Source organism: Trachurus trachurus, assembly GCF_905171665.1.
Source record: "Trachurus trachurus genome assembly, chromosome: 14".
In the NCBI taxonomy this organism is placed as follows: Eukaryota; Metazoa; Chordata; class Actinopteri; order Carangiformes; family Carangidae; genus Trachurus; species Trachurus trachurus.
In genome coordinates, this window is record NC_139903.1 from 3,912,463 (window position 1) to 3,939,568 (window position 27,106).

General features: G+C 40.5%; 1 protein-coding gene across 1 annotated transcript; it reads right to left on the minus strand.

The window, feature by feature from the left end:
• Positions 1-3,974: 3,974 nt before the first annotated feature.
• LOC310997309 (uncharacterized protein) lies at positions 3,975-25,797 on the minus strand (the record flags this gene model as incomplete). Its single annotated transcript, XM_083986985.1, has 4 exons — positions 25,425-25,797; positions 7,806-7,932; positions 4,591-5,740; positions 3,975-4,548 (listed from the first exon to the last, which is right to left on the minus strand). Exons 1-4 carry the CDS (start codon positions 25,725-25,727, stop codon positions 3,975-3,977), a joined length of 2,154 nt encoding a protein of 717 aa, XP_083843111.1. The 5' UTR covers positions 25,728-25,797.
• Between the last annotated feature and the right edge of the window lie 1,309 nt (positions 25,798-27,106).

Sequence of the window (27,106 nt, forward strand, 5' to 3'; positions counted from 1 at the left end):
CCGGACCAACGTTTCTCCTTTTATTTCTGTCTTCTTTTTCCTCTCCCTTCTCTCTCTCTCCATCCCTCTTTTCCACTTTAATGAACTGAGGCAGCTGGAACCGAATCCTAATGTCATAAAACAGCCCAGCCCATTGAAATCCCCTCATGCTCTCCTTCTTTGGTGCGTACATACACACACACACACACACACACACAAGTGTCTCCATGACTTCAGAGGACATTATATTGACTTTCTCAAACGTTAACCCTAAGTACGCCCCTAACCTAACCTAACCTAACCTAACCTAACCTAACCTAACCTAACCTAACCTAACCTAAACCTAACATTATACCTTAGAGCATGTCTGCATCTTAAAATCTAATGGTTTGTCCCTTTAAAGAAGTCAAGTCTTTATAATGTGACTGTGTAAACAGATTAAGGTCACCGCAACATGAGTAAAAACCCGGACCACACACATACACATGTTCATCTCAACAACTGTGATGCAGTATATGACAAAGAGAAGATAATTTGTCATTTGTCTTGTTGTATACTGGAGGTTTTATCCTTACCAGTACCAGTCCCTGCTTTATGTCATAGTAATTGTACCACTGGTGCTAACACCACTAATGATAGTAGTATAGGCTCCACTTTTCACTCCAACATTAACAGGTATTAGCAGCTTTTTGTAAGTGTGGGTAGACCTGTTAAATAAGCAATCGACTCCTTCCCTCCTGTGAGAAGCCGTGTCATCACATGCAGTTGAGAACACACAGACGCAGACTTGAGGGGAAAGAGTTGGCAGCCATGCAGTCACTTCTTTGCCTCAAAATGGTCACTGTGTGTGTGTTTTATAGACTTATTTTGGGTCCGTAGAAGTGCAGTGAAGCCAGTGGTGTTTCTGGTTTGCAGCACCATGCAGGACAGGTCATGTGTCTGTTTACATGTGTGTGTGTGTGTCTATGTGTTCCAAAAAAATGTGCGAAAGCAAAAAGTAGTATGTACATTTACTTCCATGTTGTGTTGACACCAGTGCCGTCTGGAGGCGGAGCTGGTACATGCCAGCGTTTTACTGCAGAGTAATTTGATCTGGGAGTGAGTGTTGATTGTAACCTTTTCCATTGTTGACAAAAGAAAGTTGTTAGAGGGTGTTAGTGGGTTTCTTGACGAGTGGAAAAAGGGCTTAAGATGACGAAGGCATGCAGTTGTAGGAGCAGTACCAATAGCTTAAGTAGCATTAACAGTTAAACGATAAATTGTATAGCACAAGTATTAACGCTACTAGTATAATCAGTGGCTACAGGGGAAAGTAGAAATGGTAGTTGATGGTTTTATGAGAGTAGTAGATGAGTCTCATGGATCATCAATATGTGGTAGCACTTCACAATAAGACTATCCATATGAAAGATTTTGAATTAGTTTATAGTTCATAATTATGTTACTAATTCAGTCCTTTTATGAACTATAAATAAACAATTATAACGTTAAGTTATAAATGATCTTTTTTATATTGCAGGATCCCTTTTCCCTGTTACAAATTAGTGTAACTTACAACTAACTAACAAAGTGTAACTGATAATGAATGGGTGAGCAGTTCACCAGGCAAAGGGATGCCAGCAACTGTGTTACAGCTGGAGAGCTAAAAGACCAATCAGCAACAAGGATCTCCATGTGCACAATAATGCAAAATCTGATCAATACGATTATTATGAGGGTGGCATCTGACAACATATCAACGTAAACCGTACAACCAATATCTGATCAAGTCAAACATTTAAACTATTACGATTTTGAAAGTAGATAATTGTTAATTAGGAAACAAATGTTGGATGAGGAGAACAGGGACAAGCAAATGCATGTGGGCTCACTATTTGGCAAACAACAGGTCACTTTTGTATGTCTTATAACAGCTTAAAAACTATTTATAAAGTGTTACCAAGTTGATTGATAATCAATATAATGGATGTCTTATTGTGAAATGGTAACGGAGAGGAATGTCAAGTCTTTAACTCCTTCCCTTTTGTCACATCTTGTGTGTGTGTGTGTGTGTGTTCTCAATACACACGCACAGCCATTTGGTTCACACCTAGCTGGTATCATCTACCATGATGGGATGGATGGGATGATGGATCCACTGGTTTAGGTGGTATTGCTTTTGCTTAATGTTAAAAGAAACACACATCTTTATTTTGTTTTTATTTATTGTAGTTTTGAGGGTATTTCTTTTCTCGTTTTTTTTAAACACTTGATTTTCATACACTGCATTTTAACAAACACATTTCATACAAAACGAAGCTAACAGTGAGTTGGCTGGTGCATGTTAAATGATAACAGCCTAACTGTCAAATACTCAAAGTGACATTGTAACGTTTTAATACATTCTTTGGGTAGGTGAATTTGTATTAGTCCGCAGGTGCCCTTTTATTAATATCAAAACAGTAGAAACGAAATAAATTGCTACTGAACCTTTTATGTGCATCCTTCAAGAATAATTAGTTGTTCTGAAAGTACAACGTTAAAGTTGTTTCTTTTTCTTCATTTGTGTCTGCTGCTACAGTTAAATGACAACATTTGAGTTCAATTTGGTTGATTCATTCATTTTGGTGGAAAATGCATCCAAATATTCAGGCACTTTGTACTGTATTAACAATCCACTTCGTCACAACTACTCATTTTATCTACTGTAGTTACAATCTGACATTTATTCCTACACATAATATACTTAAGAGCTGTGTGTATATGAAGAAAAACAAGTAGGAAACATTGATTTTTGGTTGTTTGTCAAAAGTTAACCTCCTGTTTAATTACAGTATGATTAATAAATCCTGTAATAACAGGTACGGATCATTTTTGCCAAATGTAGGGATGCAACAATATATTTCCAATGTACACAACAAAATGAAGGATGACAAAGTTCTTAAACATGCATTAGACTTTTTTACTGATGTGCAAAGCATTAAAGTATTAATGTAACTAAAGTATTAACAATGTTCTTAGTGTCAGAGTACAAGTACGTTGCTTTTCAAAGAACTTTCTCGCACTTTCTTTTAGTTATGAACAAAAATTAAATGTCAGGACAGTTTGCTTTTCTCCACAGAGAGGAAAAACACTTTTGAATTTTAAGTTTAGGTGTGACGCCAAAATCTACACAGAATTGAAAATAAATAAGTAAAAATAAACTTAATTCAAAATTAATACTGTTTTCACCATCATCGTGGCAATACTGAAAAAGCTTGATATTTAAAAATTCACAATTTTATATTATACAAACATACTAACTCCCAACACATGTTTTCAGCATTATTACATTGTCTTCATTTCAGTCATAGTACGACTCTGCTCTGATGACACCGTTGGCAGCTGTAATAATAATGACACTGCTACATTTGGTTTGTTTTCAGCTGCTAATTCCTGACAGCACGAGCCTGAGCTCTGCAGCATGGCAGTCTCCTTTCTTCTCTTAGCATTTCTGTGCATGAGATTGATCTTTATTTATCTAGGATATGCTAATGATTTAATTTTACCAACATGAAGTTACTCATTAACAGATGCCATTTGTCGGGTTGAAACGTGATTTGTCGAATTTAAGTTTGGAGTTTGGACTTGTAACATGCTACGCAAAAAATATATGTACCGAAAACTATGGACTATGATGTACTCTCTCTCAGTGGGTGTGTGCATATGGATGTGTGTGGATATTCACGGATCAATGTGGACAAATTAAGAGTACCCTTTGTCAAAGCGCAAGTCATTCATATAAGACTTTAAGAAAAGCGTAACACTTCCTATACAGTTTTACATCTCATATTTAAACAAAAAGGCTGATTTGGTGATCTCCATTTCCTTCATTGCTTGTTAAGGCTGATCTAGCGTCATCCAATCAGTCATCACCATCCATGTTCACAATTATATTCACAGTTTGTGGTCTATCATTTACATCGTCCAAAGCTCTGCAACTCCTCAATTCCTTCTGCTGGACCAGTTTTCCCACTTTATACGGTGGTCATGACTTTCAGCGAACCAGTGCGGAAGCGCAGGATCTTCTTCTTAAGAGCATGTGAGGCTTTAATCTTGACAAAAGCCTTGGGCTGCAGAGACGCCCCGGACGGGACGGGAGGTGACGGGAGGGAAAGCTGCGGCGGCAGTTGTTGAGGCCAAACCAGACCGCCGCTCTCATCCGAGTCACTGGACAACGTGCTGGAATCTGGAGAGTCGGCTTCGCTCATGCTGGACTCGGACTCGCCCTGCCCCGGGTGGGAGTAGTCCTCGCTGGGCTTATTACACAGCGGCGCCTGATCCCTGTCTAAGTGGTAGGACTCCATGTGCGGTGGGTGATGGTGCTGTGAGTGGTGGTTGTGGTTGCGTTGCGGGTAGGCGCACGACGTCGACGCATGCGTAGCGCGAGTTTTGCGCGTACGCCTCGCACAGTGGTCCCTTTGGTTGTTCGAAGCCGATGAGCCTTGCGCCGACGCCTGCATGGGCATGGGCGGCTGGTCGGCTTCGTCCTGGCTGAGCTCGAGGCTCGACTGCCAGCGCCGATAGCTACTACCGCTCCCTTGCTGCTGCTGTTGCTGCTGTTGCTGCTGTTGCTGTTGCTGCTGCTGTTGCTGCTGCTGCTTCTTGCTCTTGGATTGACTGCTGCGACTTCCCCTTCCACCGCTTCCACTTCCGCCCCCGTCTCTTTCCACGGTGCTGTACTTGCGCTCCGGGACCCTTTGGAGGCTGTTCTCCGACTGCGACCTACAAGCCTTCTTCCCAGGCTTCCTGCTTCCGGCGCCGCCGCTTCTGTCTTCAGTCATGCGACACTTCTTTGGCCCGCCTCGGCATTTGGACGACGGTTGGATCTGAGATGCTGTTGTCGGCTGCTGATCTTCGTGATGATGATGGCCTCTTTCCGGGGAAAACATGCCTCGGTTGGTCGGTTTGGGCACCACCCCGGCTCCCTTGTGCGGGTTCGGGTGGTGATGGGCGTAAGCTCTGGTGGAGGCTCGGCAGGGCTGAGCTGGAATATACTCCGCATTAACCAGTTGTTCCTCGGGAGAAGGCGGCTGGTGAGGCTTCGACAGGGCTGGAGGGGAATGGTAGTTGTTGAAATGTTGGGGTGAATCGGGCTCGCTGTTGCTGGAGTCCTGATGGGCTTGCATCACGCTGCAAGACGGATAGTCCGGCGAGGCCGAGTGGGAGCTGGTAACCATGGATGTCTGCCTCGGCTTGTAGTAAATCCCTGGTTGATGCTTGACACTCTGCTGGGGGTGGTACGGCGGTGGGGCATCTTCGTTAAACTCGATCCCTATATACCGTTCTTGATCCAGTTTACGGCAAGCTTGCGGGGCGGTTACCTCCGAACACTGCGGCGGTTGAGTTGAGACCACTTGAACGGACACTTGCTTCGGTGAAGGTTTCTCTTCCTTGTGGCATAAACTACTCTGCCTCACCACGCCGACGGTCCGAGCATCGTGTGCAAGGCTGGTGCGGGGCTTTGAGGGACGCGAGGGCAAAGCTCGGCGTTGAATCAGGCCGATTATATAAGTCTCAACCTTTTGGGTCTGTTGATAATCATCCTGGCTTGGATCGACATCCCTCGTCATCTCCTCGAACGTATCAATAAGCATGGCCTGTCTTGTCCGTTCTGACAACCAGACAGAGTCTCCTGTGTCCGCCGCCTCTCCCGCGGCCTCGTGGGCTGAATGGGAACGTGGGACCACAGACTGGTGACTTGACTCAGCTGGTCCATTTTGCTTGCTTACCAGGACGTCTCCTATCAAACAGAAGGCAGAAAAAATGATCAGGATCATTTTTGCTGTTACCACTTCAATAAGAGTTAAAGGGATAGTTCACCCAAAATTGAAATTTACTGAAAACTCATTATCTACTCACCCTCATGTCGACTAAGGGCTGGGAGAAGTTTCAGAGTCCTCCGTGGAGTTCTCTGAGTTACAGGGGGTCTCGGCGTAGCAGTGCATGTCCATATGACGATTGCAAATGGATACCAACTGTCTTCGTAACAAAAAGACACACCAAAAAACATCCAAATACCTCCATGCTGCTCGTATGTAATGTCCGTCTTGTATTGAAGCCCCGAAAAGCGAAATTGTCCCCAAAAAAATTAAATAAGTCTATTTTTCAAGCTTGTTTGTAGCGGAAGCTCCTCTTCCTGATTTGTCAAATTTGGGCGAACCAGGGTCCGTCCTCTTCCCAGTTCGTCCAAATTTGATGAACCGGGAAGAGGAGCTTTGAGAAGCTTCCGCTACAAAACAAGCTTGAAATATAGACTTATTTAATTTTTTTGGGGACAATTTCGCATTTCAGGGCTTCAATACAAGACTGACATTACATACGAGCAGCATGGAGGTATTTGGATGTTTTTTGGTGTGTCTTTTTGTTACGAAGACAGTTGGTATCCATTTGCAACCGTTATATGGACATGCACTGCTACGCCGAGACCCCCTGTAACTCAGAGAAGCCACGGAGGACTCTGAAACTTCTCCCAGCCCTTAGTCCACATGAGGGTGAGTAGATAATGAGTGAAATTTCAATTTTGGGTGAACTATCCCTTTAAACAAGATCCCACATCCCCTCTAGTCTTCTATAACTGTACACATAAAGAGGTTTTTTGAATGAGAGGTCTGATTGTTCAATGTGAGATCTTCATCTGAGAACAATATTCACCCAGCAATATGTTTTCCCAATAGCCTTACACCTACAATCGATGTACTGTAATAATAACATTTAGATGTCCAACTTTGACCACACCAAAGAATATCTAAAGACATTCAAAAGGCCTTTCAACATCATTGCGGTGTCGGAAACATGGATTCATGAAGATAAAGGCATGGACTTTATGCTAAGAAAGAAAAATTGTGATGAAATTAATGTATTCTGAATGGTAATTGGGGCCGGACCTGATAAGCGTTATGCTTCTGTGATGAAGTCTGATTGAATTAATATGTCAGAAATAAATAAATAAATAAAAATAGTTTACAAATTAGGACCACTGCAATTGGAAAGCAGCGACTGTAGAGACAAATCATGTATCTTTTAATACATCTAAATGTGTTTTGGCAAGTATCGCTTACATAGACTGTTTCCAAAATGTGAATGATGTGTAATAATGGCAGTGATGATGTAATAATGGGTAACGAGCACAAGATGGTCTCTATGTTCAGTTTGCACAAACATAAAGTTTGTTTTATAGCCATTATAAATCAGAAATGATGTCTGTTATTGAAAAAGACACAAAGATACATAATTATTCAACATATCTTTATATGGTTCTGAAAAATAAACATTACCATTCAGTGAACTGCATTTTATCTGTCACGTGTAATCATCTGCATGTTCCACAAATAATGCCCCAGGGTCGTGACTTGGTGCGCAACAACAATTCATTTTCTTTCAGTGTAGTCAAACATGCATTTTTAAACTTTTTGAGGTCAGACACAAATGTAGTTCAATGATTCAGAATTAGATTTGTGCCTCAGCTACTTTATAAACATGAAGTCTGGGCTTAGATGTGACAGAAGGCTGCTTAGCCACCAAGGACGTGTAATAGATTTGTTTTCTTGATGTTTTGTTTGCCAAACCCTAAAGAGCATACTTAATGGTTTACAGCAGGGAGAACAAATCACTGGTGTTGCTAATGACTCTGACTTTTTCCCTCTGCACGACTTCTATGTTTTGGTCCATCATGCAGCATGGAGGTCACCCAGGCTCGTATATGAAGTCAGTCAGTCAGTATTAGAAAAAATATAACATTTATAACAGTATTGCAATCACAGGCATTTGTATGCATTTGCTTTGCAGTGCAGAGATGATGGTTTTACCTGAGCTGAGTCTCCTGCCCTGTGGATCAGCAGGAGATTCTGCTGCTTTGACCTCGGTATTCACCTTCAGCTCTGCCACCTGCTGTTCTAAAGATGAGTTTATACCGCATGGAGCACACTGGAGACTCTGAAACACAGAGAGGAAGAGAGACAGAGCACAAGTCAAGAGTTTGAACTCTCTCAAGGGCACGATCACAACACCTCACTGAACATGCACACAAGCGCCACGGTTTCTATTCAGAGGTCCCCTCTTTTGCTGTATTCCTTTCGGTTCTCTGCACTTGAACACTTCAACACCACACACTCGGTGCTTGTCCACAATTTAATCCTTGTACTGTAGCACATTATGTGTGAATATTAATTCCCATACAAAGAGGGTTGGTTAAATATCAGTTTTGCTTCTAATTCGAATTTCTCACTTCCCACTGTATAGTAGATTAAAGGGACAACGAGGAGTTTCTATTTGGTTATAAAAAAGTCTCACGTTAATGTGGATGAATCTACGTTACCACTTGTTAATGGGCCCAATTTCGATAAATATATCGTTTTGTCTCTATCGTTATTTTATTATTATTAGTGGTGGTGGAAATGCTGGTCGAGCCGACCAGCGTTTTTTTACTTTCGGTTTCGAGTCATGAGAATAACGCCGCGGAATCGCCGTTTATGGTCGGAACTACGATGGTATGTGATCGTCTTCCAACCTCTGACTTTAATTCTTGATGAATGAAAACATGAGTCTGTCAAAGAAATGTACGGTGCACGCGGAGGCTCATAAATATAGTGTGAAAACGCTTCGCTTTTCCAAAACTCCTCGTTGTCCCTTTAATATAATGCTGATTTTTGAGTGATATTATGACTTGACAAACAACCCTATATGGTTAAGGACAGTAAAATATCAACAAGTTGCCTTGTTGTTGTCCCTTTTGTCCTTGCATCTACACCCCAAACTGCAAAGGGACAATTATGTGAATACATGTAATAAACAAGTCCACAATTCAGCTCTCTGTTGATCCCCCAGGATGAGTGGTCGGGACAGAGAGAGCAATGACCTTCGCATTCACAGACAGCTATGACCACAAGCACTTATTATCAAAACACTGGAACAATAACACCCACCACCCCACTCACAGACAGTGAGTCAGAATGAAACATCCAAATCTAAGCTGAGGGGTAGGAACAAACTCTGTTATCTAGGAGATAGGGTTCGACCGGAGACATTGGAGGGATAAATGAAGCAAAATTAACAATCCTGGAGAGAAATATTGGTACTGAAGGAAGAATTTGAAGGAAAGTGTGACACAAAGACATCAGATAACACCTGAGATAGAGCAGTTGGTCACCTGTTTCTATAGAAACCCTCACATGGGTTAACTGAACCCACATGTTTCACATTTGAGACACTTCCACAAATTCCAAAAACTATTAACTGCAGAAAAAAACTCTGTTAAATCTCTCCCTATGGTTTATTAATTCAATGTTTTTATAGCAGCACTTTCCGGCAAAAAGTCTGTGGTAAACCGATAATAAGTAGTCATTAGAGTTTGTTTTGTGGTACAGCTACTATTTGTCAAAAAATGAGACAACTCAGCAAATCCTGCTAAGTAAATGTTAAATATAAACTCAGCAAGAAAATGTGCATCATCCACCTCACACTTCAGTTTGCAGAGTGCCAGCATCCAGTTTCAGTAAAAACAGGAGGGGCTGGGAAGCTGCTCCAAACTTCACATCCAGTTTTCCAAACACCTCTGAAGCCATTTAAAAGAAACAGCCATACTAGTCCACATAGGATCTTCTTCTGGAGGACAGCCAGAGTGACCTTCAGGTTCTTGGTCATCTCTCTGATCGGGGCCTTTTCTACACCGAGTGCTCCGTTTGCCTGGGTGGCCTTCCCTGGAAAGAGCCCACGCTCCTTCCATTGGTGACCACTGAGCTTTCGGGAACCTTCGGTACAACAAGAAAATGTTTTTGTAGCCTTCCCCAGATCTGAGCCTCAACCCAGTCCAGTCTCTGATCTCTGCAGGCAGTCTCTTCCTCCTCATGGCCTGATTTTTTTGCTCCTATATGCAAGACTGTTTAGACAGATTTGAGTGCTGAGCTGATACAAGTACAACAGGCTGCTGCTCTGTTGTCTCACATGGATATTATGACTGAGGAGAATCATTAAGCTAAAGGAATCTAATGCACTTAGAGTCTGTTTATTTCATGTTGCAGACTTCACGTGAAAAATAGTAGCTGAAAATAGGAGGAACGTCCACATCAGTCCTCTTTCTTTTACCATTCACACCATAAAAGAAGTTAGATAACTTGCATCACAAGACTCCTCAACATACAGGAGCATTAGACTATGTGTGTGTGTGTGTGTGTGTGTGTGTGTGTGTGTGTGTGTGTGTGTGTGTGTGTGTGTGTGTGTGTGTGTGTGTGTGTGTGTGTGTGTGTGTGTGTGTGTGTGTGTGTGTGTGTGTGTGCATGCTTGCATGCAAAATTAAGCTGGGCTTATGTCAGGCATGCACTGTATAAAAGGGCCTGTGTGTGGGTTAAAGCATCTACTTATGTGAGACCACTGGCTCAATGGCCGCTTGTTTCCCTCCCATGAGTGCACGTTCATGCACACATGCTCATGTCTATGCAAAGACTGACATGCAGTTCTCCATGAATGCACACACTTGTGCGTGCACACACACTCTCCCTCAGTGCTATTGAAGCCAAATCTACAGTTGGACCACCAATGGTTCTGCAGGGGTCAAACTTTAAAGCCGTGGTCCCAGTCTGAGTCCCAGACAATTAGCACTCTGTGTAGCCTAATTGACAAGTTTGTGTGCAGAGTTTGCAACATTTGCCATCATCATCCCTTTAATATGTTTTTTTTTCTTGATTATATCCAGTTAGTCCGTTAAGTTTACAAAAAAAATATTCACTAATGCCTCTGCAATCATCTAAAACCTTGGCCTAATATGAACAGCGCTTTGAGAGTTTGTCATTACACTGGCATCTCTGACAAATGCCTCCTGAGCACAACACACATTCCACACACACACACACACACACACGCACACACACACACACACACACAAGCTGCCTCTTTTCACAGGAATGCATCTGACAACAGTGCAGCTACTTATTTTGACAACAGATTTGTTTTGTCATTTTCTCCGCATGATGTGCTGTGATTACACAGTCATATGGTGATTTCATGTTTAAACACGCGCAGGGAAGATGAACAAGATAAAAATCCTAAAGCCATAAAATTGAAAATAGGAATGTAAGGGTGTGATAAAATTTGAAATGAGGCAAACACAGACAAACAGATAAACAATGTGTCTGGTATGTGGTAGGAGCCTGATTTTCCCAGTTACACAAGATTATTGTTGTTAGATGATTTGTGTGTAGGAGGAGGATGAACAGTTGTTACAGATTAAGAATTGATTTTTTAAGACAAGAAAAATGTTTATGAGCTCTCTTACTGAAACTTATATAATCATAATAGCGATTGGATAGTGTTTCCATGGCTGCAGCAATAATCACATTATTGAGCTACAGTTGTTATAACTGGAGGCTTAGACATTTCCTTGTACACCGAGTGCTTGTATTATTGTTGGCTGCAGTTTCTCTATGTTCTTTTAATCTGCAGCAATACAGGAAACCCAGCCAGACTCGCTCTCTCGTGATTCATATCAGTTTCTGCTCTGCTCCTGTTAAAACAGTCATATACAGGACCTAACTACACATATCAGCCTTTTGCTTATTTTATTAAAGGGATACGCCAACATTTTTTTTCGTGTCTTGCCTCACTCCCGAGTCCATGACCAGCAGATAGACACCATCCTTTCGACTGTGCGTGCAGTAACAAGGGAGATAGAGCCGTATCGCCCGTAATTAGCTTAGCTCAAACACTGGAAGTGTATGGGTAGTGTTAGCCTGCCTCCACCTAAAGTCATCAGAGAAACTCTTCAGCAACTCTAAACGGAAACCGGCGGGCCGATCTTCGTCTCAGAGCTACAAAACTCTCCAGTAAGGCATCTTGAGCGGTCAAATGCCGCTAACGGGACGAGATCGGTCAAAACGGAGGGTTCAAGCAAAGACGGTTTATTTTGGTTCAAGCTAGCTACATCGAGGGTAGGTTAGCTTCCTATTTCAAAGTAAAAGCACAAATTCTATCGTCATGGTTTTCTGTATGTAAAGGGCAACGGGTGTTTTATTTTGTGAAAGTAACCAGAAGTGCGTTGGTCACAAAACGGCTAGCTTGAGTAGCGCCGAATTCGTCCCAACAAAATTGTAAACAGCTGGTATTTAGAAAAATTAACGACACACTGCTGATCTAAACGGCTACTTTCTCGCCTAAAAATGTTTTAAATGTTGATAAAGTGATATATTTACAGAGTTTAGAGGTAAAATGAAATCACCTTTTGACTGCTGATTTCAGCTCAGGTAGGAGGCAGGCTAACACTACCCATACACTTCCAGTGTTTGAGCTAAGCTAATTACGGGTGATACGCTCTATCTCCCTTGTTACTGCACGCACAGTCGAAAGGATGGTGTCTATCTGCTTGTCATGGACTCAGGAGTGAGGCAAGACACGAAAAAAAATGTTGGCGTACCCCTTTAAGTAACGATATTCAGTGACAACAATTTTTCATTCTTTAAACGGACATTTTAAAAAACTAAATCAGTGCACAAGGGGTGGCTAAATGGACTAGTAGCCTACAACTTTTTTTTCTTTAAAACCAGAACAGAAAATATATAGATAATATGGTTCCCTGTTCAATTGCATGGGCAGTGTTGTGTTTTCTATCTCTACCAGTGGGGCTTGATAATATTATATCTTCAGCTAACAAACAACCATGAAATGAATGATCCATGGGTCCAGCTCAGGTTTCACACTGAGTTTTAAAGAGGCATTTGGCAGCTGTTGTTGTGCCTTATACAGTCAAAAAGCATTTGAAGTGGAACTAAAGCAGCTCAGACTGAAGACCTATGGAGGAACGTGATCGGGCTGTGGAGGCCTTGGTATCTGCTGCCAAGATGCCAGCTGTAAAGCTCAGCACCAACGCTGCCCAGGCCCCACACTCACTCACTCGGTGATTGTGGGTTTCAGCTGATAGTTTATTAGAATCAGATGGAGCTGTTTATGAAATGGAGCTGGTTCTTCTCGATACTGATTAGCACAGGAAATCCCCTTGGAGACATCATTGGTGTTTTCTTTCCGTTGTTTAAAACCAGACAATGAACACATAGGGGCTTTACTGCCATAAGACATATTATTGATACTGTGGCCTTTTTTTCTCTCTCTCTTACAGTAAGAACATGGATTGAGTTGTGCCGTGATTGATATGTTTTTTTCCATTGTACTGTATCGCATTTTGTTATCATTATGTTGTAACTGGATTTCCTTAGGATTTTCTCTGGTGCCATGGAATAGATTTATCTGGAGACGATGTTTACATAATTAACACAATCCATCACTTTCAGGATAAACGGTACTCCATAAAGAATGTGTCTGGATAATAATATTATTATTATTATAAAGACCAGCTTATTCCAGAGCCATTTACGAAACATAAAAGTGGCGGATCTCACTGCAGGGTTTCTGAGCGTACTGTACATACATACATTCCTCTTTCTTTGCTACCACCCACCGACCATAGCGAGATGCTGTAGCTTCCATGACAAGTTGGCCACACAGCTGGTCTGAACCATGCAAACACTTGCAGTATGTTGGATGACAGCACAAACACATTCACCACCATACCAAATGTGCACACGTGCTCGGCCCAGCAGAGCCACCATGTTTGACTTCTGGCTGCTGCAGCAGTTCAGGACAATTCAACAGCAGCTGCCTGCCGAGGAGGGGAGAGTGTTTCTGCAAGCCTTACTTTCTTCATCTTGTTTTACCAGCTGCTCCGCTGTTTGAAGAGGAAACTCCTCACTCGTTGATTCTGCGCTTCCTTTATTGCTTCACTATCTCATGTAATTTCACTGACCAGCATCTTATTCATTTCAAGTTCCAGATTCATACCTGGTGCTGACATTTTTTTAGTTAGTTAGTTTATTTATTCATTTGGTTAATTAAAAATGCATAGATTGGTCAGTAATACATGCAACCAAAAGGTGTAGGCTGAAGCAATAGCTTATTATGCCTACCCTTTGTACATAAGATTTACATTTACATTTACATTTCCAGCCCTGAAGAAATGTTTACTAGATCTCCGAAGAGAATTCATTTTATGTGTGTGTGCTCGCAGGTGTATGTATAAATACATATATTTTTGTTCTATCTTATGCTTCTTCTTTTTTTTTACTGTCTTTGTCCCACCTCTTTTCCCCCCTATTATTATTCCTTTTTTTCCTCTCTCTCTCTTTTCTGTTGTCGTGAACTTTTTATTTTATTTCTTTTGATGCTTTTCACTACAAATTGCGTACATTTTTGCAGGAATGCTCCAATGTGTATTGGAACATGAACTAACAACTTGTGCAATCCTGCAATATATAAAAAAGATTTAGATTTACATAGTGAAAAGTGAAAAAAGCATTAGGTCATCCAACTCCTTTTAACATAGCTAAGATAAGAAACGTATGCGTTAATTTTGATGCACAGATGTTGGCCTGTACTGTCCATACAATACTGCAAGTATGTATATGTGAGTGTGGGTGTATGCATATACAGTATGGTATTTATGCATGAATGCACATACTGATGTTAAAGGCAAAAACAATGGCTGCAGATACAGGAAAAACATGATTTAAAGAGGCACTAATTATAATTGGGTACAATAAGGTTTGTTGTGATTAATGTTATTTATAATGTGAGGATATATACAGTAGTAATGACAGAGTAAAGAATGGGATGGAGACAGGCACAGGCACAGTGAATGAACTTTTGAATGTGGCCTCTGATTAGTACCTTGACATACAGGAGGCCACAGTGAAGGTTGTACTGCTTCTCCAGCTGCTGTCAGCTGTCACATGCTTGTCAGCAGCTCCTGCTGAGGAATAAATACACCTACTCCATCATCACGCATTCTTTCTCTGCCTGGCTCTGTTTGTCCTGCATCACACACATACACACACACACACACATACTGACAGGCATACAGGGGAGAACTATGTTTTAACTTAGTCTCAAGAGGTGGCGAGTTGTGTGTCACATGAAAACACATGAACATTGTAAATTTGCCCCTGTGATAGAGTTTGAAAAAACAAAGAGGGTCATCACAAGAGAGACATACACACTGCAAAAAACCCAACTCTTACCAATAATATTTGTCTCTAGTCAAAATGTAATTTCTAGTCAAAACAAATCTCATTATGCTTAAAATAAGACTTATCACATAAAAAGTAGCTTGTTTTTAGAAACCTTTTTTTTTTTTTTTTACTTCTTTCATGCATATTTTCACTTGAAATAGGTAGAAAATTTTAATAGTGGAGCAAGTTTTTCTTTCTAATTACAAGCACAACAAACTTGTTCTACTTATTTCAAGTGAAATTTTGTTTGGAACAAGTGAAAATTATCGTAAAACAAGTTAATTTTTAGGCAATGAGTCTTATTTTAAGTGGAAAGAGATGAGTTTTGACTAGAAATGAGACATTTTGACCAGAAATAAGACAAATATTCTTGGAAAGATTTTGAGTTTTTGCAGTGCAGTAACATTAGGGAGCCTCACATCCTGAGGTCCTTCCCCTCTGCTCAAAAGAGTTGCCAACTTTGCGCTTTGTCATCAATGGAAAAGGGTACAATCAGCACTGACTCAAAAGTGACACTGCAACAGGGATATAGGCTCTGACAAACACTGTAAACACACCAGTCTCCTGTTCACCACAGTGATGTTAAACCAGAAACGTTGGCTAAATAAGCTGAGCTGGGGAGGGGGGGGGGGAGGGGTGAAAGAGTGAGCACAAACCCACAATACGTTTTAAAAACACACAATAACCAAGTGAAGCATCTCCCATGCTGTCAGACAGGAGATGCACCGACCTGGGGATGGGACAGGGTTATGATGTGACGTGACCGCTGACTCTTTCCCTCCTGCACTGCAAAAACTCAAAATCTTTCCAAGAATATTTGTCGTATTTCTTGTCAAAATGTCTCATTTCTGCTTGTAATAAGGACTATCAGATTTTTCTACTTATTCCAAGTGAAAATATGCTTGAAAGAAGTAAAAAAGTGTCTAAAAACAAGCTACTTTTTACATGATGAGTCTTATTTTAAGTATAATGAGATTAGTTTTGACTAGAAATTACATTTTGACTAGAAATAAGACAAATATTCTTGGTAAGATTTTGAGTTTTTGCAGTGCATTTCAACGATGGACAAATGTTAAATCTATATTTGCTTTACAAATGTGGTTTCTCAGGCTGTTCGACAAAGGAAAAAAATGGCAAAACTTGAAATTATGGAATACATATTTCGCATTCAAGTCGCGGGCGCCATTCTCCAGGGAGAGAGGGCAGACTGCTAAAACCAGAGGCAGACTTCTGGAAATCTGTCATCAGGTTTAATTGGAGTGATATTGTGAGAGGAGAAAACTCGGCTTTAATCACATCACATCAGTCAATGGAATGTTTTGTTGACTTTTCTAAGAAAAAATCAGCTGTCCCTACCGCTGCCTCCTGGGAGGCCCAACAGATGCAGGTCCTGTCTCCCCCATCCCCTTAACCCTTCCAGTGTGCCATCAAGGAGGTTCATTTCTTCTCTTTTTTTTATTGCTTATAAAAAATAAAAAAGATTAAATCCTTTTCAATTATGAGATTTCACACGCTAATTAAATTTCCACATGACCAGTAATATACTAAAGAACTGCCTGTAGCCTACTGGAAGCTGGACACAGTTTGAAGCATAGAGTGACTCAGTCTGTACTGAAGTGAAAGTAAACTACTAATACGTTTAAATCATACTACGGACAAGACGCTGTACTACGTCTCCACAGCTCAGATAAAGTTGTTGTGTGTGTTAAGTGGAGTGTGCAGTTCATTTCAGTCAACAAAGTTGTAGTTAGTGGAATTTAGCCATGAGAGTTATGATGATATAATTAGCGTACATACATTATAGAGGGTCTCAGTACTGCAACATGGTGAATTCCTTGCGTGTCTGTAAAGTGTTGCATTTCAGTGTTGTCGTAGTATATGGTGCTGAGGTCGATGTGATGACTTTTCACAGGGGCCAAAAAATCCCTGGTGCCCCCCCCCCCATACCCCTATACCAACTATACCATAAAGGGCTAGTTCAACATTGTGGCAAATTGGCCCATTGACATAATCCCTATAGTTTTAGGAGTGGGTTTGTTACCTTTAATTGTCGGTGCAAGCTGCTTTTAGACATTAAGCTCATGGGATTTCTTGGTTTCCCTCATCAAACTCATCAAATACACAATCCAACAACTCCAAAACGCTCTGGTGGACAAGTTGTGACCTGCACATTCACCACGCTATGAGATAATAACACAACGTTACCACACAGAGTTGTTTTAGAGGGAAATTCATGCAAAACCGCTGATGTGCGTTGCCTTCAGGGACAGTTTTTCTGCAAACAGTCTCTGTATTTCCCTCTAAAACAACTCTGTCTGGTAACGTTGTGTTATTATCTCATAGCGTGGTGAATGTGCAGGTCACAACTTGTCCACCAGAGCGTTGTGGAGTTGTTGGATTGTGTATTTGATGAAGTTGATGAAGGAAACCAAGAAATCCCATGAGCCTCCGTAGCGTAGCTCTGAGCAGCTCACGGCTCTGCTCCGCCGTTCTAAAAATAGCTTGCACCGACAATTAAAGGTAACGAACCTACTGCTGTGACTATAGGGGTTATGGCAATGGGCCAATTTGCCAAAATGTTGAACTATCCCTTTAAACTTCATGCGGTGAGTCCCCTCGAGGCTTGCCATAGCTGCTGATACTCTTCAGTACTACACACCTGATACCAGCTAGCTCCATGCCCATATCTACCTATACTCTCCTATACTTCCTGACTGCTGGGTATCTCTGAGCAGAACATGGACGGACACCCTGAGGTGTGATGATGCATTCCTTTTAGAGGAAGCAGAGATAAAAACTGGATTAACAAGCAGCTGCTAATGACTCTAAAGGAGCTGTGGCTGAAGTCACACAGGCCCTTCTATCAGCAGCAGGCGGCCGCCCCCCCCTGTGACAGTCGGTTAACCTCTAGACCTCTCCGCCATGCAACCTACATGGAAATACATATAGAGGAGGAATATCAATGAGATGGGATAAAAATGGAAAGAGAGTCGCTGCTGTTGGACAGATGGACTACAGTACACTGAAAGCAGACGTTCACTCACCCACAAGATATTTACCCCCCTCCCAGCCCCAACCCCCTCCTTCTGATGGCCTCACATCTCTCTCTCTGCTCCAGATACTCTCCCTTGAAAATTCAGTCTAACTTTATTGTTTCAATGTTTTCATTTACATTTAACTTGTCTTATATATTTGCTGTAATTTATGGCTGAACTGTACAAGTTTTATGTTTTATATTTTAATGATTTCCAAATCCATTAGAGATAAATGTGAGTCTAATTGTACATTTGCCTGAGTATCGGGACAAGAGATCTTTATTCACTGTAATTATTTAATGACAAAATGAGGTTATTTAGGAGCTTGTCTTCAAAGTAAGACTGGGAACGCACTATAAATGCATTGCGTGTGCACCGTGACTGCATAACATCTTGGGTTTTCATCCTGGCACACACATTAATGGGTTAGAGCAGTTAAAACATTTAAATCTACCGTTACGATAGCCTACACTCCCTCGGTGGTTACAGCGCAAACTGTCACAGTTTTAAGTTAAGTGGGCTGTATAAGTTATTTTCATTCCATGTAGATCATAAACTCTGAAACGTATAGGTCCAACTCTTTGACATTGTATGAGAAATGCAAATGTTATACAGTAGTTGTTTTTGTTCCCAAAGAAACCGCAGCTCCTTTGTTAAAGTTTTCTTTTCTTTTTTTTTTTACACTGCAAAAACTCAAAATCTTTCCAAGAATATTTGTCTTATTTCTGGTCAAAATGTCTCATTTCTGGTAAAAACTAATCTCTTTCCACTTAAAATAAGACTCATCACCTAAATATTAACTTGTTTTTGGATAATTTTCACTTGTTTCAAACAAATATTCACTTGAAATAAGTAGAAAAATCTGCCAGTGAAAGCAAGTTTTTTGTGCTTGTAATAAGGAAGAAAAACTTGCTCCACTATCAGATTTTTCTACTTATTTTAAGTAAAAATATGCTTGAAAGAAGTAAAAAGTGTCTAAAAACAAGCTGCTTTTTAATGTGACGTTTCTTATTTTAAGTATAATGAGATTTGTTTTGACTAGAAATGACATTTTGACTAGAAATAAGACAAATATTCTTGGTAAGATGTTTGCGTTTTTGCAGTGTAGGCAGCGATGTTGACATATCTCTATGGACACAACATCACATGGATGGATGGATGGATGGATGGATGGATGGATGGATGAGAAACAGTATGTTAAATGCCCATTTAAATGCTGAAAGCCAACATAATATACAGAATCCCACATGTAACCAGGGTGTGAGGTCACTTTCAGCCCAACCAGCTGCTGCCTCAGCAGAAATCCAGACCCGTCAGACCAGCTACATTTTTCCACTCTTCAACTGTCCAGTTCTGATGAGCCGGTGCCCACTGCTGTCTCAGGTTTCTGTTCTTGGCCGAGACAAGTGGAATCTGACATGTTCCTCTACTTGTTGTTAGCCCATCCACCTCAAGGCTGGATGATGACGATGCTTTTTTTTCTCTCTCTCACCACAGCTGTAAAGAGTGGTTACCTGAGTGACCATAGCCTCTCTCTGTCCGTTCTCCTCAGTCCTCCCTCATCGATGACGGATTTTCATCCTCAGACCTACTTCTGTTAGTATGTTTGCCTTTGGTTCCTACTGTGAATTCGTTTTTCATTTAGATATTAAAGAGACCCCAATAAGTTTGCTTTTGGTCATATTAATGTGGATGAAACTACGTTATCCACACTTGTTAATGGGTCAATTTTCGATAAATATATCATTTTGTCTTTATAGTTACTCTGATATTATTAATTAGTGGTCGACTCGCTGCCCAGCATTTCCTGGTTTCCCGGACGGGTCATGGGAATAACGCCGCCGGATCGCTAGTTGGCATCGTTTATGGTCGGAATTATGACGGTATCATCTTCAAACCTCCGACTTTTGTTCTTGATTAATGAAAACATTCTTGGCAAATTTGTTATCTTTTTCTTGTGTTCAGACAATGAAATCAAGAATGATGTTACCTGCTTGACAGTTTCGACTGTGACTCCAGTCTTCCTCAGAAGTGTCATCATCAGCATCATTCTTGATTTCATTGTCTGAACACAAGAAAAAGATAACTAATATATTCAAGAAGACAAAATGAACATAATTAATCTAATTCTTGGCAAATGCTTTCGCCCGTCTTGAGCCGGTCCAAGAATTTCATCGTGCGCACGGAGGCTCATGGAAAATGTAGTGTGAAAACACTTTGCTTTCCGAAACTCCTTGTAATCACTTAATTAATTAATTAATTAATTAATTAATTTTCCCTTTGTTTTTGTCTTGTCAAAGTACAGGTTAATTGTCTGCTTGTTGACGCTGACATACTCCTGTCTGTTCTTGTGGATTACTGTATGTGTCTTGGTGGATTGCAAAAGCAGAATTGCCCTTTCAATAAATAGATTGATAAAGTTAGTTGAATTGAATTGAATTGAATTGAATTGAATTGAATTGAATTGAAAAGCTCTAGACCCTGTTGTGTGTGAAAATCCAGGACATCGGCAGTTTCAGAAACACTGAAACTGGCCCATCTGACCCCAACAATCTCGCCGCAGTCAAAGTTACAGAGATCACATTTTTTCTCCATTCCAAAGCACTGACCCGCTGAAGGTCAGTGACTGAAATCAAGTAGGCAGACAGGATCCAATAAGCAGTGACTGTCAGGAGAGGACACAGTAGTGGTGCCTTTTTGGAAATAAAAAACACATTTAGCCGTTGATAAATCCCTCTACTTTAAGGAAGAAACAGTGGCAGTGGAAAAACAACTGTCTCACTGCAAAAACTCAAAATCTTTCCAAGAATATTTGTCTCATTTCTTGTCAAAACTAAACTCTTTTCACTTACTGTAAAATAAGACTCATCGCCTAAAAATTAACTTGTTTTAAGATCATTTTCACTTGTTTCAAACGTATTTTCACTTGAAATAAGTAGAAAAATCTGCCAGTGAAAGCAAGTTTTCTGTGCTTGTAATAAGAAAGAAAAACTTGCTCCACTGTCAGATTTTTCTACTTATTTCAAGTGAAAATATGCTTGAAAGAAGTAAAAAGTGTCTTAAAACAAGCTACTTTTTAATGTGATGAGTCTTATTTTAATTATAATGAGATTTGTTTTGACTTGAAATGACATTCTGACTAGAAATAAGACAAATATTCTTGGTAAGATTTTGAGTTTTTGCAGTGCTGTCAGTCAGTCAGGTTCACTTGATGGACGAGAAGAAGCAAGGGAGAGAAAATGGTGAAGAGGCTTTCTGCAAAAACACCAAGCATCACGGTACATACATGAATGAAAAAGTCCAGAGCAGCAGAGCAGCAGCAGCCTGCCCTAAATATTAAATGATTATGGGTCTCAAGTCAATGCCAGGAATTTGAAGCTGGCCTTGGTGGGCCTTGGAAACCACAGCGCCGTCTCCGAGGGTGTAGCCTGATGATGGCGAGTCTGAGTGGCTATTTGCTTCTGTTAATAATTTGAAGTGGATGGGTTTACCCCAGTTTTGTGTGTGTGTTTTTTTTTTTTTTTAAGTCTTAAAAGATTTCATCGGGGTGCAGTAGCCTAGTGACTTCCTCAAGTTTCAGATGGTTGCCTGGTTACCACCACACAGCGACAAGACTCCGGGAAGTGATTGTGCTGCAGCTGCGAGACGTCACAGTACTACAGTACAGTACAGTACACTACATATTTCCATTCCCACAACCACAAATGACGGTTTTTCCATTTATGATTGAGTAAACAAACGAGCTACAATGTGTTAATCTGTGACCTGTGGGAGTGTCTGTGTTTAGGTTTTTTCTCCATTGGATTTGGATGTGGACAGTAGCCTATAACAGTTTTCCGGTCTTTAAAGCTATAGGCTAGTAATCACTGCCTAGCACTAGTTAAAGACATATCAAACTGGTTTTTGGGTTTGCGAAACAGATTTCTCAGACTAAGCATCACAATATGAGATCTTTATATTGGTATGCTATGTAAGCAGTTACAGCAGAAACACCCGTCCATCTTATGCTTATGATGCTTCTCTGTGCAGGGTCAGAGTCAGTTTTTTTTCTATCAGTCTCAAATTAAGTAGGAAAGCAACTGACTATTGCTATGATACAGACTAGAACAATGTGACTAATCCTTAAAGCGCTGACGGGGAACTATTTTTTCACTCTCAAGTCTCAAGGCAACAGTAAAGTTAAAAATATAAAGTTTTATCAGTTCCCTATCTCTGGTGGTGTCAGCAAGTCTTGACAGCAACAGCAGTTCAAGTTTCCATCATATCAGTCCAAATTAACAACCCCTGAGCCACTGAATTAGATGCCTTGTGTCATGGTTTGAACAACAATAGTCTTGATAAAATGGTGGGAAAAACTTAATGTGAAAACTTTGCCAACACTGGTCTCCATGAGAACTGTCATACGGAGCCCCTGAAAGGATATAAGGGGAAAAAATGATGGATGAAAAAAGAAAAAGACAGACCTTTAATGAGATCTCGCAAAGTGTTTTTTCACACAGTTTGGTTTGTTAGAAACGGTAGACATGTAGTTATGATACAGGATGCTTTGGTGCCTACATACTTTATGTAGATAGTAACAGTATCTTGCAAAAGTCCCAATGTCCCTTTAGGCGCTCTGTACTATCACAGCATTTGAATGTTAGTGTTAAATTACCTTTCTGTAGCTCTAACCTACAGTCCAGAACATCTGTCTTCCCCTCTGGCAGTGACCGTAATTACACAAACTGTGGAAGAAATTCCCACAGTTCGTTGTTTCCGGTAGAGTAAATGTAAAAGCTACGATGCCAACCTGTCCAACAGCAGTTAAGATAGACAACATCTATGTTTCTCCTCTATCAGCGCTGTCCAACCAACCACTCCAGTGTCGGCCCTTTCTTTGCTGTCGATGATTGATTTCTTTTACAGACTGATGAACAAAGGAGTTGCTTTTTCAACTGAACCATCACCATCAGTTTTTCTTGGGCACTTTAAACATGTTTCAACCCCGATACACACATAGCTGCTCTATCACCAGCGCTACAGTTGCTCTGTCTGACTGACACCATGTAAACACGTCCTGAGGCTACGGTGAACCAAAAATAAATAAATCATTTCAAAGATTTAAAAAAAACAATGTTATGCCTTGCAACTGAAGAATATGATTTGTAAGCAGTTGCTTGTAGTGCCACGATGCTTGGATATGGATTTTGGATATTGCACCTGATAATATTGGGATTTTTGACAATAGTTTGATTACTGTAACTGTTCATGCACTGCAAAAACTCAAAATCTTTCCAAGAATATTTGTCTTATTTCTTGTCAAAATGTCTCACTTCTAGTCAAAACTAATCTTGTTTCTCTTAAAATAAGACTCATCGCCTAAAAATGAACTTGTTTTTAGATCATTTTCATTTGTTTCAAACAAACTTTTCACTTGAAATAAGTATCAGTTTTTTGTGCTTGTAATAAGGAAGAAAAACTTGCTCCATTATCAGATTTTTCTACTTATTTCAAGTGAAAATATGTTTGAAAGAAGTAATAAGTGTCTAAAAACAAGCTACTTTTTAATGTGATGAGTCTTATTTTAAGTATAATGAGATTTGTTTTGACTAGAAATTACATTTTTGACTAGAAATAAGACAAATATTCTTGGTAAGATTTTGAGTTTTTGCAGTGTGCACTTTCCTGTGACTCTCATGCAACACAATGCAATACACAGAAAGTTCCTATACACACAAATTTTCAACTTGGAAACTTCAGCATGTTGTACTGTATATGTACTGCGTTGCAAACCGGACACATAATAAACATCTGAGAAATGATGCAGCTGTCTGTCTGGTGCTAATTTGAGCCAAGAGAACAGAAGTCCCCAGTGCACAGTCTGGGAGATTAGCCACAGATAAGAGATGTAAAACCACAGTTTGCTATGTGGACTCTACAGAGCTGATAGAGCCAGTCAGAATTAAGGCTTGAAACGCAACAAACATTCAGTCCTCGTGCACTCCAGCTTTAAAGGACCCCCCGTGGTGTTTTATATATTGTTAAACTGCAGTCAACATAAATGTTACAGTTCATAAAATCTTCTTAATGTTGTTGACAAATGTTATAAAGAAACTTATAAAATGGATTTCTTTTCCACTAACAATCACACAGTCGGGCTACTTGGTTTTTTTTTCTTCTTTTTGTTCTCTCACGGCAGCTCTTACATTGTTTCCACTATTCATATGTTTTGGAATTCATTCTTCAGTGACTTCTGGCCAGTTGCAGCGCTGGCTCGCTGGCTGGGCCTTCACCAACTCTGCTAGACTCACTTGATCTTCTGAATATTTCTGTCAGGAGAAACAAATTCATCTGTTTTTTCTTTTTCTTTTTTTTCTTTTCTCTCTTTTTTTTTAAGTGGACAGTCTGACGGTGCTCAGAGCCAGAGCCAGAGACGGTGGGGAGTGAGTGAGTGGGGAGCAGCTCATCTTTTTATCTGCTGCATCCTTTCTTCAGGAAAACATTTGTCTCACTGTGGCTACACAAAGCTGACAGACTGCAGGCTCCCCTACCCCGGAGGACAACTGGTGCTATTCTGGATCATGTCAGCTTCATTTTATGCTCGCATTTGTTTCACATTTACAACAATTTACAACATTTTTTAGTGAGGACTTAACTGTGTGTCCTTTGTTTTGCGGCTGTTGGCTTTTGTATAATTAAATGTAAAGTCATGTAAAAAGTATCCAGACATGTACTATAGTTTTCAGTCCAATAATAACACTGTTATTTTGTTTAATCTTTGGCAGCCATATGTAATCTAATGCTATCCAAACTTCTCTACTGAGGCCTGTCTTTTGGATTTGTGAGCATCATCTGCTGAGGACATTAAGTAGATGGAAAAAAAAAAAAAGGCTCTACAGGTAGGCTGTTGCAACCTAAAAAAAAAAAAAAAGAGATACTTTATACTGTTTCTACCAAATATGGAAAACAGTTCATCTGAAAACACTTACGTTGATTTAGAAATTGATTTCAAAAAAAGTCCCAAATGAGTAATGCAGTGAAGAGTGAGGTGGTCTTCATGAGAAAAACAGGGACACTCAGCTCAGGCAGGGAAATGTTAACCCTTTAGTTTAAAGCAGATCTATGTCAGCTCACACTCATTTTATATAGGTCATATCTGACAACACCCTTACTGTATGATAACACACCAAACCTTACCAAGCTGCATGCAGGCAGGGTCTGTTGCCAAACAAGAACTCACATCTCATTATGTGCCAAGTTTTGGAAACAGATGGGACAGACAGACAAGCAACTAAGACACTGATTTCAACCAACTTTACCATCAAAGAACCACCAACAAACAAACAAAAAACACAACACAACTTACAGTTTGGAGCCCCAGGCCATATTCTTCGGACGCGTAGCCGCTCGGTGCGTCCATGGCGCAGCTCGCCGACCGCAGAGCTCCCCACGGCGGCCGGCCAGCGGCAGCGGGAGCAGCAGGAGCGTCGCCGAGGCACAGGGCGCTCAGCACTCTGCATTCTTGCCTCTGTTTGAGCAGCTCCAGCTCGCACAACCCGGCCAGACTCGCCTCCAGCCGCTCCTTATTTCGACTGCGCTCCGCTTTCATGGGCAAAGAAAACGCTGGGAACATGACTCCAAAAGAGCCCGGTAGCTCCTGTAAAGACATTGTTTTCCTTCCTTCCTTCCTTCCTTCCTTCCACACTTTTCCCAACAAAGGGAGAATAAGAAAGAAAGAGAGAAATCCACTGCAGGCAAGAGTCGCTCTTCTTCTTATTCTCTGGCAAACTACAGTGAAGCGGCATCTGCTGTCGGCTCCTGCTGAACTCACCGCCGTCGGACTGTTGGAGCCAGCCCCCCCCTCTCTCCTCCCCGCTGCCCCCCACTCCCACTCCCACTGAGCTCTGCAGCCTCTCTCTCCGTGGCTCAGACACCCACTATCGACTGCACGAGGCCACTGTTATCTTATACTGGTCTAATGGTAAGATCAATAAAATACAAATCAATGAAAAAAAAAAAAAGTAGGCCTATTTAACTAGCCTACATACATAAATTACTCCCCACTAATGTAATTAAAGAGTGGTGCGTTCGTGTTCACCAGGAATCAGCGGTACTGTGATTCATTTCAATGTATTGTTTTCATCAACAGCTGCATTTATGTTCATGGTCTGTATAGAAACATATAGATGCACTGAAATAAGTGAAGGATATAGGATCTGCATACTGCAAATGTATGTAGAACATTATAGATGTTATAGGTAAATACTGTGCACGCTCACCTGTGGCACGTGAGTCCAGGAGATGTTGGTAAACATTGAACTGAATGTGAACAATAAACAATAAATGCCATTTTTCTCTGGGTTTTGGGGAATGTTGTCTACAGCAGTAGATTTACAGCCAAGCACGCCACCCAGTGGTGATGACTGTGAACAGGTCAAAGCTGCTATAGGCTGCCACAATAGTGTTCTATATTGTTAGACATAGGCAAACATAAAAACTATTCAATTAAAAAAAAAAAATCTTATTATTATTATATTCGGTATTCTTCTACTGTAGTCTCTATTATCAGCTCTATTTTTAACTTAATAATTCAGACCAAAAATGTAGTCACTGATAAACTAATACATTTGACAAATTTCAACTTAATTTTATATATTTATGTCTGTTTATTCACTGTCTTTACCTATTTAAAACATTTTCCACACAAACTTCTTCCTCTGTCCTCTGTCCATGACAACAATAAAACTGCAATATCTGTATACATTTTTTTTAAAGTGAGCTAGATCAAGGCAAGATGAACGTTGAATGATAAATATGTCACTTTTATACTGTATAGTTGTTACGTTTCAACATCAAACTCTCTTTTTAAAGCAGCTGTTTGATTTTGACATTGGTTGATAAATCCTCACATCTCATTATGGAAAGCAGCACTTCACACTGTCACGTCATAAAACCACTTTCTGACTATATTTGGTTACGTCGTGTTTGTTCTCTGCTTATTTCCAGTACATGTGTCATCACATTTGTTGTTTTCTGAATTTATCTATT